Here is a 13,195-nt window from a genome sequence, read left to right as displayed (position 1 = left end):
GGGGTTTCTTGCTCGGGAAAAGGAGCAAAGTTGAAGCATCCCAGAGAATTTTGGGGGTTTCCAGCTTGCCTCCATCCCAGGAGGGTGGATAAAACCCCACGGTGAATGCACAAAAGCAGGGAGCCCCGAACGCTGCACCCATCTGGGAAAACGGGGACTGGGAACAACGAAAAAAAAGGAGCCAGGCAATGCCCAGGCAGCACGAGGAGGGGGGAAACAACACCAGGGAGGGGAGAAAAAGGCACGGAGACGAGGAGAAAATGTGGAGCAGCATAAATCAGGAGCGCAGGGGGGGAGAAACGCCTGGAGGAGAGGAGGGAAGCGGGGCCGGGGAGGCAGAGGAGCACGTGCTGCTGGGGGGGCTTGGGGATAAGGAGGGGAGCGGTGCCGGGGGCTTATCAGCGGGCTGCACGCCCGGCCTGACGTGGAGGCTCCCCCAGCATCTGCTCCGTGCCCCTATTCCTGCAGCCAGGGTCTCGTTTGGGAAGGCGAAGCCTCCGCTGGCAGCGGGAGCAGGAGATGCTCGAGGGAAGGGATTCGCCGAGGAGCACCGGGAGCTGCTTGGCTGCTGGCGTCGAGGCTTGGACGCTCAGCAGGCTTCGTGCTGAGCGCCTCAGCCACGTGCTGCAGCTGCACGGGGCCCTCGTTTCCTCGCCCCCCTTCCCAGCCTCGGGGTGGGCGCAGGGATCCCCGCAGAGCCCCTCAAATCCCCGCGGCACGAGGTCGGCGTTGGGAAGCCGGGACCCCGTGCTCACAGCTCGAGGACAACGCAAACTTCCAGTAAAAACAAAAATAAAATAATAATAATAATAATAGGAGCTGCAAGGGGCCATGCAAAACTGCTTGCCTGGTGGCCAGGCCAGCCTTGCAAAGGGCTCCCACGCACCGGGGGTGCTCTCCTACTGCCCTGCACCTCGCGGGGGAACTTGATTAGCTCCGCATATCAACGCCAAACATCTGTAACCGGCCAAATTTACAACCCGAAATAAAGAGGAGTGACCTTCCCCGCGTTGAAAGACATCTAGGTTCTTGTATTACAACGACGGGGACAGGCAAAATTCATTATCTCTAATAGCTGTCCTTATAACCAGATTAAACACAAAGGCATCAATTTCATATTCCTTGACCCGCCGCCGTTCCCACCCGGAGCCGAGGGGAGCTCCCCTCCGCCGCCGTGCAGACAAAACCCATCCGCTCAAATTAAGCTCCTGGCTCTGCACGCACAGCCCCCGGCCCTCCTCCTGCTGGCACGAGGTTCCCCCATCGGCCGCGATGTGGACGCCGCGGCACCCAGCTCGGTGTCAGCACGTGGGGAGCAGAGGTCGGCGCACGGATCCTGGGGAAAACTCCTGATTTTCACACAAAAACATCCCAACCCTCCAGAAATACTGGTTAAATCTGACTGCGCCCACGTTGCCCGGAGCGAGCTCCCTGGTGGGGTGATGCACCCGGGGCTTTTGTCCCGAGGATGCCCGTGGTGCGCTCACCTCCCCGGGTCCTCGCGCTGGCAGCCAGCAGGCGGGGAGCAAAAACCCTGTAATTTCCATCAGAGGATGCTCTCCGTGGGGACCTCCAGCTGCCAGCCAGGAGAAATAAGCCACCGGAGACAACTTTCCTGCAGCACGGCCTCCTAATGGCTTTCCTCAGCCCTCCCCACGGCCCCCAGTGGATGCACACGCGAGGGCAGCTCCTGCTGGAGGAGGGCACCAGTGGGGCCGGCCGGCCTCGCTCCTTCCCAGCAACAAGTCCGAGGGGTAGGAGAACCCTGCACATGATGGGGAAGCTTCAAATGGAGCGGGCGGGCAGCCTACCCTGCTGAAGCACCAGTGAAAGTTAAAATTAATTAGCTGGCGTGATGACAAAGAAGCCATTGTGCGGCACGGCGGAGCAATCCAAGTACAAAGGCCGCGTGGAAGTCGCGTTGAAAACTCCTCGATGGCTGCAGGTGAGGACGGACGAGCTGTCAGGACACGCCGTGACACCCAGAAGGGCTCCGGGACAAGCAAGCAAATGGGTTTTTAATGAGGCAAAGAGCCCCAGCTCGCACCTCCTCTCCGAGAGGAGAACAGCGAAGGCCTGAAGCACCTGGGCATCGTCAGCACAGGACAAAACTGCAATTGTTTTGTTTTTTTTTTTAAATGGAGAATTGTCCTCAAGCCTGCTGTGCCCAGAGGTGGAAGAAGTCCCTGCTGCCAGAGCCCTAAGGCTGCTCCTTTGGGAAGGAGCTCACACCCCCAGAGCTGCCGCTCTGCTCCCCTGGGCACCCAGGAGCCACCAGCAACACAGGCAAAACACCAGGGAGATACAAAACCAGAGCAACGCCGGTGCTGAGCAGCTCAGCAGCACCTGGAGGACTCGCCTCCATCCTCCAGGGCAGGGCTGAGACATCCATGGGCATCACTGGGCAAAAGGAAAGCTTGGTGGAGAAGGATTGGAGTCATTCACACCCTGCCAGGGAGCCAGGAGCCTACAAGGAAGCGCCCTGCCCCTTCCCTCCTGCACACAGCAGCATTTTATAGGCTAAAAACCACCCAAAAAATCACCACCACCACCAGCAGCAGCCTGCTGACTCTCCCCTAGCTCTTCTGGGGAGCAAACATCAGCACCGCGCCGCGGCCGGAGGGCTCGAGGCTCTCCGCGGGGCCGGTCTCCTGCGCAGGGGCTGCCGCAGAGCATCCTTCATCCTCGGCTTTGGAAGCTCTCTCTGAATCCACAACAAACAGCAATGAGGTGCGAGCCCAGCCCGGAGAGGTTGGTTGAAAACCGGGGAAGAAACGGACAAGGGAAAAAATAAAATAAAATAAAAATCCTACTAATAAACCAAACCACCCAGCAGCTGCGAGAGGCGGCCGGGCCGGGCAGCAAGAGCTCATTTTCACTACAGAAAGCTGCTGCACCCTGGGAGGAGAGACGCTGGAGATCAAATGTTTAAGGGTTTATGCAGAAACATTAAAAAAAAAAAAAAATTAGAAAGAAAATGTTAGCTTAAGACACAGCCAGAGGTCTTCCTTTGGACTTTATCTTGACACCGCAGGCTGTGGTGACAGGGCCTCACGCAGCGCCGGGGGGCTCCGGGAAGCCCCCCAGCCCCCAAAAATGGGGTGGATGTGGGGAAAATGTGCACCCGCTGTGCCTGGGGGGCTCCTGCCCCTTCCTCCCCCTGTCCCGAGGAGGCTGCGGGTCGCTCCCACAGCCTGGGGACAGGGACATTGCCTGAGCCAGGGTCCCCCAGGGGCCGGGTGCCCACCCCGAGATTTGGAAACCCCCCCCAAAAAGCCACCCGTCTGTAAGCTTTTAACTCAGCTCCTGGCACCAACCCCTCCAGCAAACAGCCCCGGCACCGCCGCTTGCGGCCACGAGCAGGGGTTTCGAAAGGGAAAATAAAAAAAGCAAAAAAAAAAAAAAACACCAAAAAAAAAAAAGCCCCAACCGAGCCCGCGGGGAGGTATTTGTTTACTCGCACAGGAGCCGTTTTCTCTCTCCCCCCAGCAGCCCGGGGCTGCTCTGCAGAGGAAGGAGCCGTTTCCTCCTGGCACAGCCCCCCAGCGCCCTTTTGGGGCCCCCACACACCCCAAAAGGGGGCGAGGGAGCTGCCTTTGCCCCCGAGGTGGTGCCCGCAGCACCCAGCAGCCCCGTCCCACGAGGGGAAGCCGCCAGCACCGCCCCAGGAGATGCTCGGGGTGGCCGTGCCAGCCCTTCCCATGGCCTGGAAACACGAAACCCAATTAGCACCGTCTCCTTGGGGCGTGCAGGACGGGCTATTTGGGTATATTTTATTTTTTATCCAGCAGCCAGACTCCCCACGGGCACCCCCGTCTCCTGCCGCTGCGCTGCCTCCTCCCTGACAGGGCTGCACCACGTGCACCAGCCCAGCCTCGGGCACGGCTTTCGCCATCCTGATGGCACGAGGAGGGCTCACGGCACCCCAAAAACACCCCAAAAACGCCCCCGTCCCAGGGGTTTGGCCCCACGGAGGTGCCCACGCGATGCTCGGCAGCAGCGGAGCAGGGAGAAGGCTGGGCTGGAGCAGGGTGGGATGTGCTGAGGGTTGCAGCTACTGCCCCTGCACAAAAAAAAGGGTTTGTGCAGCCGGTTGCAGTTTAATTCGTGAGGGCAGAGAGCAGGGAGCAGGATTGAAGGAGCAGAAAGAGCCCGAGCCCGGGCCCCAGCTCCCAGGAGCGGCGCGGCAGCTGTTTCCAATAGAGCCAGGGGCTGCTTTAAAAGAGAAAAAAAAATAAAAAAATATATATATATGGAACAAAAGGTAGGAGAAAATCCAAGTTTCCAAGGTGAGGAAGGAAATGATCAGGGGAACAGGAAAGCCTCACTCGTACCCAACGCCACCTCCCCGAGGCAGCCCTGGGGGGCTCGGCCCCCTCCCCGGGCACCACGAGGAGCCCCCGCCGCCTTTGTTCCTGCGCGAGGACCCCCGGCAGGAAGCCAGGGGCAGGTTTACGAGCCCAGAGCCACAAATCTGCCGAGGGCTGAGCCCCCCCCTGCCGCGGGGAGGGCGGCGAGGAGCCGGGGGCCGCGGCACGCGGGTCCCCTCGCACGTGGCTGCGGCTGCGGGGCAGACAATGGGAGCGCGCGCGGCCTTCCTCCTCCTCCTCCTCCTCCTCCTCACCATGCTGGGCTTCGTTTCCAGCAGAGCCGGCCCCTCTCGCGGTGCCGGGTGGGTTGAAAGCAAAACAAAAAGAAAGCAGAGGCACAAAAAAAGGCTCCGGTGCGTCCCCTCGCTAGCCAGCCGCTTGCTGGTGCCAACCGAGCGCCGCTGCCCAGCCCCGGGGGCACCCACGCCCCTGCCACCCCAAAACGCACCCCCAGCATCTCCAAACCCAGCCGGCCTCCCCCTTGCCAAGCAGAACCCAAAACCCCGCGCCATCTCGGGCAGCTTCCTCTCTCCCCCATCCCGCCCCCACTTTTCGGTGGAAATCCCTGGTGGGTTCGAGCCGGAGAAAACTTTGCATCTTCACACCATTTGTTGACACAAAACGCATTCCAGCGCCTTACTTTTACAGAGGCACTCCGAGTGGAGGGGGGGAAAAACGTCTGTTTCCATTTGAAACTGTCAAAATTAGCATTCAGTAATTAAAAATCACACCCTTTCTCTTAATAACCTAACCAGCATGATACAATCAGGTTGTGCCAACTCTTTAATCTAATTGACTAATTACAGATTTTAATTTAGTCAGTTACTGAACAACTGTTGACAATTTGTTTTCATTAGGGACAGAACAGGATAAATATTTAGGCTCCCCAGTCAAAGACTAAGACATAAGCTCTCTGCTCTGACCTCAAGTTGAGCACACTTGGCTTTTCCAGCGATAGCAGCTCCGGGAAGGCGGCGCTCTGAAACCGCGTGTTCCTGGCGCCCCGCGCCACGCAAAGTGCAAAAAGTGGAGGTTGCCCCGCACCGACCGCTGAGAGGGGTCGAAAAAATGAAAATAAAATAAAAATAAAGAAGAACCCAGAGCTCCGGGAGAGGCAGGGCGGGCAGGGGTGCTCGCACGCAGCGGGGCAAAGCCGTACCTGTCCCTGGAGAAGGAGGGGAGGCTGAACCCAGCCCGCTGCTGGGAGAGGGAATTTCTCTCTTTTTCCCTTTTTTTTTTTTTTATTTAAAGAAGCGATTTGGAGTTTTGCAGCTGCTCCTGGCAGCCTGCCACTCCGGGAGGAAACTCCTCTCTCCGGTTACCTGTGGGGATCCCTGTCCCTGCAGAGCGGGGCTGGAGAGGGCCCAGCTGTGCCAAGAGGGGCCGGAGCATCGCTGGAGCCCCACGGGGGCAGGCAGGGCCCCAAAAAGAGCCATGCCCACCCCACAGCCCTGCACCGCGCCAGGTCTGGCCCCAAAGCACCAGCTCTCCCCTGAAATACCTTTAAAATCAGCCTCCACTGCACCGCTCCTGCACGTAAAAAGCCTCAGGTGCTGCTTGGGGCACCAGTTTGGTGCTCCTGGAGCAGGCAGACAGCTTGGGCTGGGTTGGTGACCCCAAACCAACCCCCCTACCTGGATATAGGGCACAATGTGCTGTGACTAAAGGGGGAAGCTTCCCCACAGCCTGGGGACAGCGCCAGAGGCAGAGAGGGGCTGGCAAACAGCTCCAACGGGACCAGCCTTTTGTGTGCATCACCTCCCGAGCGCAGCTGGAAGGCCCCTCCAGCCCCACGAGGCTGGGTTCGGAGCCCTGTCCCCAGAGGACACCCCCAGCAGCATCCTCCCTGGTGGCCATCCCGGCCCTGGGAGGTTTCCCGACTTGGGAAACCTGCTCGCCGAGATCCGAATCCTACAGGAAAAGTTCCAGATGTTGGGGAAAAAAATAAAAAAAATAAAAAAAAAAAAAGAGGAGGAGGAGCCCTGGCTGTCCCCCAGCCAGGCGCTGCCACCGAGCTCCCCATCACTTCGGGGCCTCCTCACGGCCACCCCGCTGCCGTGCCAGAGCATCCTTCCAGACAGGAAAAGTTCTATAGGAAGAGCTGCGTCGCTTCCCTGAGGTTAAAAAAGAAAATAAATCAATGCCCTGCTCTAACAAGCACACGGTGTGCCCGAAAGCAACCCGAAGCCGCCGCTGCGTAAATCTTTCGGGTGCGGGTTCTCCTGGGGGGAGCAGAGGGGAAGCAGAAGGCCCTGGCACCACTCTGCTCCTCCTCTCCTCCTCCCAGCCCCGCTCCGAGCTGGCCGCACCAGCAGAGCAATCCCACAAAAAGTATGTAGCAACAGTCAACTAGATTTAAGTTCATTTTCTGTAGCCGGAGGCCAAAATCGACTGAAGTGGTTCTGGTGATCAAGTTTGCTGCAATTCCCCCTTTCTGCGTATTAGCTCTTTGACAGAAATTCACTGCGGTATTTAAACTGGCAGTCATCACCGCTAACTCAAATTGTATTGGCTTTCCCCGTGTTGAAAGGCTGAGCTGCAACCAGCCAGCGGCCAATTCCCCGACAACACGGGGGCTGAAATCCCCTATAAGGTTGGCACCGCGCTGCCGGAGGGTGGGGAGGCAGAGCCGGGCTGGGCGCCCCCCGAACACCTCCCGGGGCTCGAGGATGGGAGCAGAAAGCTGCCCGCTTGGGGAAGGATGTGATAAATGTGATAAAGATAACCCTAAATCAAATTGCTACGGGTCAAGGACAGCCCGTAAAGCCCTTAAAGTTGGGTGGGGAGCAGTAGGGACCTGGAGCGTTTTAATTTCTCTGGTACAAGTGGAAGATGCTGACTGGTGGGACCCTACCAACGCACCTCAATAACTGGGGACAAAACCACGGTGTCCCTTCTGCCTGCACAGACCCAATCCCAACACAACTCTCCCAGTGGCCACAGTCCCTACGCAGCGTCCCAGCAGCCTGACAGCCCGCCTGGGGATGAAAAAGGGAAAGGGAAACTCCTCAGCCACAGCAGGAGCCCGCGGCAGCCAACGAGCGGCCCCAAAGGAGAGGGCGAGCCTTGGTCTGCCTGTTGGGTTTTCTCCCCAAAATAATTAAATATTAAAAACCAGAGGGGGAGATCGGAAATCTGTCCTGCTGCTCCCAACAGTTCTCCTACAGCGAGGCTGGGAAACAAACTGGGAATTACACAGCAGGCAGATCCCACGGTTACACTCTGCTAACGGAGCGCCGCTCCCACAGCCCGTAGCTCTCCAAACCAGGGCTCCCCGTGCCCCCCGGCTCCCCCAGGGCTCTTTTTTTGGGGAGCCGGAGCCTCGGGGCACCCCCTCTGCCTCATGCCCACGGGGACAGAGCCACCCCATCGCCTTTTGGGAAGCGAAAGCCACGCTCCAGGCGTGCAGGGGCGACCGCGGCGCAGCCAGCGCTGGGCTTGGCCACGTTTCAACAGCACCTCCTCCGAATCTGGGGCAAGGCCTAGATCGGGATATTTTTAAACCGCAACCAAGAGATGAAATTACTCACCGGTCCACCCAGCCCGGGGCTCGCAGGAGGCGTGGGGAGGCTGCTGGGGCGCTCCCCGACCCCGCACGGGATGCGCCCGGGTGCGGGGCTCGGCGCCGCGGTCCCAGGAGCCGGCACCCAAAAAACAAGGAGCTATTCACCCGCCGCGTTTATCAGCTGGTTCCTCTCCTCGGTCAATATTTAAGTTTTAGCCCGGCAGGTCCCTGCCCTGCAAAGTACACTCGGAAAGCGCCACAAGCATCCCCAGCCAAACGCAAGCACACGTTTTGGGGCCAAAACGAGCCCACCAGGACAAAAACCGGTGCAGGGAAGCCAACGGAGGGCTGAAAATCTCCCTCCCAGTCTTCGCAGCGAAACCCAAGAGGCAGAGCACTTGGGGCTGCTGCAAACCTGCCTTACAGCGAGAATTAAAACCAACCAGGATTGTGTCCCTGCCCTGTAAGCTCACAGCACCGTGTATTAAGGAAGTTTATGCGCATCACCTAATGCGCTCGTGCCCATTGTTGGGATTATTACCAAGCTGAAAAAGATTAATTTCTCTAAACACACTAAATCCTCAGATATTATTAGAAGGCGGCTGCGAACGTAGCATTACCATGCCTCAGCTGCTGATGGCATCTTTACCTGGGGATCTCCTTACCTGAAGGTCTGTGTTTGCCTCCCCGCCCAACCAGGCCCCAAAGCAGCAGGATTTGGCCCCAAAAACGCGAGGGGCAAGCGGCAGGCAGCGCTCAGCAGAGGACTGAGCAGCCCTGATGGATTTGCTGACAAACCCCGGGCTGTCAGCTCGCTCTCACCCTCGGTTCAGGAGTTCAGAGCTTTAACCTGACCCAGTAAATACAAACCAGCTACGCAGGAAGCGGCGCGGCGCAGCCAGGGGCTGGGAGGTGGGGGATGGCCACGGGACAGACAGACGGACGGACGGACGGACAGACGCCCAGCACAGACCAGGAGCGGCTCCCCCAGGGGACAACCAAGCCACCACATCCTGGGCACCTCGAGGGGAAGGGCCAGGCTGCAGGGCTCAGCTCCCAGCCAACCTCGCGCATCTCCCAGCAGCTCAACCCAGGCATGTCGAGGCAACGAGAGAGCGGGGAAGGGAGGAAAAATGGTTTCCATACCGTAGGCTCCCAGGAGCAGACAAAAACAGCTCCTGCTACACCATTTCAACTCGCTTGACTCCAGTCCAAGCCCACAGCCAGGTGACTAATCCTTTGATTCAAATTCCTCCCCGCTGCAGATCGGCGCTGCAGATCTGGGTGCCTTCAGCAGGAGGGGAGCGGGCAGCCCACCCCGCTCCCACCGCAGCCGGCGCCAACAAGCTCCATGCCCACGGGACGAGGACGCTTTTTGGGAGCACAACACCTTGGCCCCGAGCATCCCAAGCGAGGAGGAGCATCTGCTGGCTTCCAGCAAGCCCTCTGCAGAGGACAAGCCACATCTGCTGCCACCAGGCACCCGAGGAGCTGCACACCTATGGCAGTGCTGGAACAGGGGCTCCAGAGCCACCAGGCTGGAGAGCAGCGAGCTGGGGGCACCTCAAGGTTTGCTCCACCAAGCGGACTCGTGGCAAAGCGGGTCCAGCAGCAGCAGCACAGCTGGGGCTCCTCCAAGCATCCTGCTCCACGTTTTGCACAAGGACCAGAAGCCCGCAGCACCAACAGGCAAAAAAAAAACACAACAACCCAGCACCGACCGCAGAGGGAAGAGGGCAGGTCTGCACCACCGCCAGCAGCTCGCGCCTACCTCCACGCTGCCTCCTCCCGAGGGAGGATCCCCAGCCAGCCAAGGCAGCCCCGAGCCTTGCCAAAGCCAAAGCGAGGTTTTGGGAGGCTGAAAACGGGGAGGGGATGGCATTTGGGGGAATCCCCCCCTCTCCCTCCCCGCCTCCCAGCCGCGACCCGGCGCCTGCCCACACGCCACGACACCCATCGCCACCGATCCGCCACGGCCAACGCTTTGTTGTCCACTGCCGTGCAAAAAAAAAAAAATCCTGCTCCCTTCTGCCAGGAGCCCGAATGCCTCTAAGTGCTTAAGATAAGTATCGGGGCTCATTTACATAATTGCAACATTATGAAATACTGCTCAGTCAAACCAGGAGGCTGCTGGTTAAAAACACGCTTTTGCCAGTTGGTTACGTTCGCTCGCGGCGCGCCGAAAGGAGCCCGAGCTCCCCAACTCTGTAATTACCGCGAGGATTAGAAACTTGTTACTCACATAGTCATGAAAGGCTTTGGCTTCACTTGAATGTTCGCAAGTGTCTCGCCTTTCGGGAGCTGCACAGTAAAGGTCCCAAAACACGCTGCACGGCACAAAAAGCTCCGGTTACCGCCGATGCCGACGCCAAGTGCCCGGCGCGCTCGCTGAGCATCCCCCAGCCCGGCGGGGGGGACCCAGCACCCCAAAAACAACCCCTGGTGGTTTTGGGGGGGGCACCAAACCTTGTGGGACCCCGCGTGGGTAACACAGCGGGTGGGAACCAGCCATATGGGCGCTCCCCCAGCCCCACCACCCACCCCCAGCTCCCTTAACCATGCTCCCCACCCCCTGGGGCTGCCACCCCCTTGCTCCCCAGGAGCCAACCCCTCCCCTATAAACCACAGGGACCCCATGGGGGCCGGGGGGGGCTCACTTACCACCACCAGGAGTGCAGGAAGCCGGGGGGCTCGCCCAGCGTGATGTTCTTCTCCCACCGGATCTGCAGGAGGAAGGGGGGGGAGCGAGAGGCCGAGGGTTGAGAAAAGGGGAGAAAAAAGGGACCCGGGGAAGGGGGGTCGTAGCGAGGGATACCCACACAGGGATCCCCCCACACACACCCCCCCGGGGCCGCCGCCCGCACAAGATGGAGGCCGGGCGGCGGAGCACAAAGGGCGGCGGGGAGGGGAGAGGGAGGGGGGGGGGGGGGGGGGCTCACCTCGGACAGGAAGGTCTGCGCCGACTTCTGGGCGCCGACGTGCAGCAGGTACTCGTAGACGTACAGGGCCAGCCTGCAAGAGCCCAGCAGCGGCGGCGTGGGCAGGGGGCGGGCAGCACCGGCACCACCTCCAGCACCTCCAGCACCGCCGCCACCTCCAGCAGCAGCAGCAGCAGCAGCAGCAGCCGCCGCCCCGCACAAAGCCGCGGCCGGAGCCGGGCAGCGCCCCCTGCACCCCCCCCACCCCTTAATTCCTCCCCATCTTTCCCATCCTCCTCCCGCTTACTTCTCCCGCGCCTGCCCGTCCGAGGGCACGGCCGAGCCCTTCCCCTTGGCGAACATGTTGGGCGCGGAGCTGCGGGGGCCGCCGCCGCCCTCCTCGCCTTCCTCCTCCTCCTCCTCCTCCTCCTCCTCCTCCTCTCCTCCTGCTGCCGGTCTCCTCGCTGTGCCCGCTGCCCAGCTCCTCCGCTCCTCCGCTGGCCGCCCCCGGGGCTGTCAGAGCGCCGGCCCCCGCCGCGCCCCCATGGCCCCGCCGCTGCCTCCCCGCTCCGCTCCGCTCCGCCGCCGCGCAGCCGAACGTGGCCGCACCGTGCGCCGCCCACCCGCCGACTGACAGGCGGCGCGGCCAATCGCCGGGAGGAAGGGGCGGGGAGAGATGTGGCCACGCCCCCTCGGATAGTGGCCACGCCCCTAAGCTCGCGCCCACCCCCCCCTCCTCCCCGCCCGCGCGCGGCCTCCCGCGGAGGGAGGGGGGGGGGGAGCGCGGCGCCGCGCGGGTCCTAGCGCCGCCCCGCTGCCCCCTTCGCCGCGGCCGGCTGGGCTCGGCGGGGAGCTGGCCCTTTAAGGCGCGGCGCCGCCGCGCATCGCGCGCGCTGATTGGTCGGCGCCGAGGGGGGGGGGGGGGGGGACAGAGGGAGGGGGGCCTTGAAACCGCCCGCCGGGCGCTGAGGGGAGGGAGAAGGAGGAGGGGGGGAGGCGGGCGCTGCCTCAGGGCCGCGGCGCTCGGCTGGGAGCCCCCCGGGGGTGGGGGGGAGGCTGCGGGGGGAGCCCCGGTGCCGGTAACGGCGCCGCCCGCCCGCTGGGGCCGGCCCGCGGCTGAGGGGGAGCCGTGTGGGGAGCCGCGAGGGGCGGCGAGGGGCCGGGCGGGCCGTCGCCCCGCTGCGAAACTTTGCCGGGTTTCGGCCGTTTGGTGACGGGGCGAGGCTGGCGCGGGCGGGCCCCGCCGCTTGTGTGTGGTTAAAAATAGAAAAAAAAACACAATAAAGATGGAGTAAAAATGGAGTGAAATGGAATAAAACGGAATAAAATTGAATAAAATGGAGTAAAATGGAGAGTGTGTGGTGTTGTGGGGGTGTTAAATGCCGCCTGAGGGGCTGTGGGGGGGGGTCTGGGCGCTGTGGGGCTGCGACCCCATAACCACGGCTCCTGTCACAGCCGTGTCACAATTGTTAAAATCGAGTTTAATAAACATCAGTTGTTAAAACCAAATTTAACAAACGCCGGTTGTTCAAATCCAGCCTGGTCCTGCGAGGGCTGAGGCGCTGGGGTGGCGCGAGCAGGGCTCAGGGCAGCCCCGCGAGCCTCCTGTGGGGCTGGCCGGGTTTTGGGATCGGGGAGCCGCCGGGCGTAGGAGGAACTCCTCCAGCGCCACGGCGCCCGTGGGAATCCCCACGGCCATCGGGACCTGCCCGAGCAGGGCCCAACTCGCTCGGATGCCGAGAGAAAAAGCTCGGTGTGCGCTGCGGTAGGTCCCCAGCTATCGGGGTTTGGGGTTGTCTGAGAGCCGGGCTGCAAGGAGCGAGCACAACCTGGCTGGGTGCACGCGGTGTGCTCTGTGGAGAGGCTTGGCTGGGTGGCAGCGGGGTCCAGAAGGTGTCAGGGGCTGCAGGGCACAGACATGAGAGCTGGGATACAAAAACCACGGGTTTTGTGTCCTCCCGCTGCTCCTGTGGCGTTCTGGCAGGGTTGGAAATAACGAGGGGCCTCCTGAGGGGCTGTGAGCCAAGTGTGACCCCCCAGGGAAATGATGGTAAACAGGAGATGTTTACTGAATATCCCCGTTAAATGCAACGCCCTCCGTCAGCCGTGGCTGCTCGTGTTTGAGGCGCATCGAGCTCCACATCCAGTCCCGTTCACCCGGATTTATTCCCCTTGAACCCATCTCGGCTGTTGCTAGGGGAGATGGAGAAGCGCGGCCGGTCGGAAGCCTCCCCACGAGTGGCACCAAGAGAAAATCCTAAATATCGCCTCCCCGGCACGGGGAAACGCAGAGCACGATGCCAGGACGAGGGTGGGGACCCCGGTCCTGTGTGAATTCATCCTCGCCCCACATCTGCCATGACCCCGTGGTGAGGGGATCGGGGCAAATGACAATCTGGTGC

At 61.2% G+C, this 13,195-nt stretch overlaps 1 protein-coding gene across 2 annotated transcripts in view; it reads right to left on the bottom strand.

Annotated features, from left to right (window-relative positions):
- SSBP3 (single stranded DNA binding protein 3) overlaps nt 1-11,248 on the bottom strand; it is a 45,632-nt gene extending 34,384 nt beyond the window's left edge. For both annotated transcript variants that reach the window (XM_032192129.1, XM_032192131.1), the window contains exons 1-4: nt 11,101-11,248; nt 10,815-10,887; nt 10,537-10,598; nt 10,118-10,202 (exon numbers count right to left, since the gene is read on the bottom strand). In XM_032192129.1, coding sequence (XP_032048020.1) covers nt 10,118-10,202; nt 10,537-10,598; nt 10,815-10,887; nt 11,101-11,156 — 276 coding nt within the window. In that variant the 5' untranslated portion in view covers nt 11,157-11,248. The remainder of the gene's footprint in view (nt 1-10,117; nt 10,203-10,536; nt 10,599-10,814; nt 10,888-11,100) is intronic.
- Nucleotides 11,249-13,195: the final 1,947 nt, after the last annotated feature.

This window comes from Aythya fuligula, chromosome 8 (assembly GCF_009819795.1).
Source record: "Aythya fuligula isolate bAytFul2 chromosome 8, bAytFul2.pri, whole genome shotgun sequence".
NCBI classification, from domain to species: domain Eukaryota; kingdom Metazoa; phylum Chordata; class Aves; order Anseriformes; family Anatidae; genus Aythya; species Aythya fuligula.
Note: the sequence above shows the minus strand (reverse complement) of the source record. Positions and strands in the feature narration are given on the sequence as shown.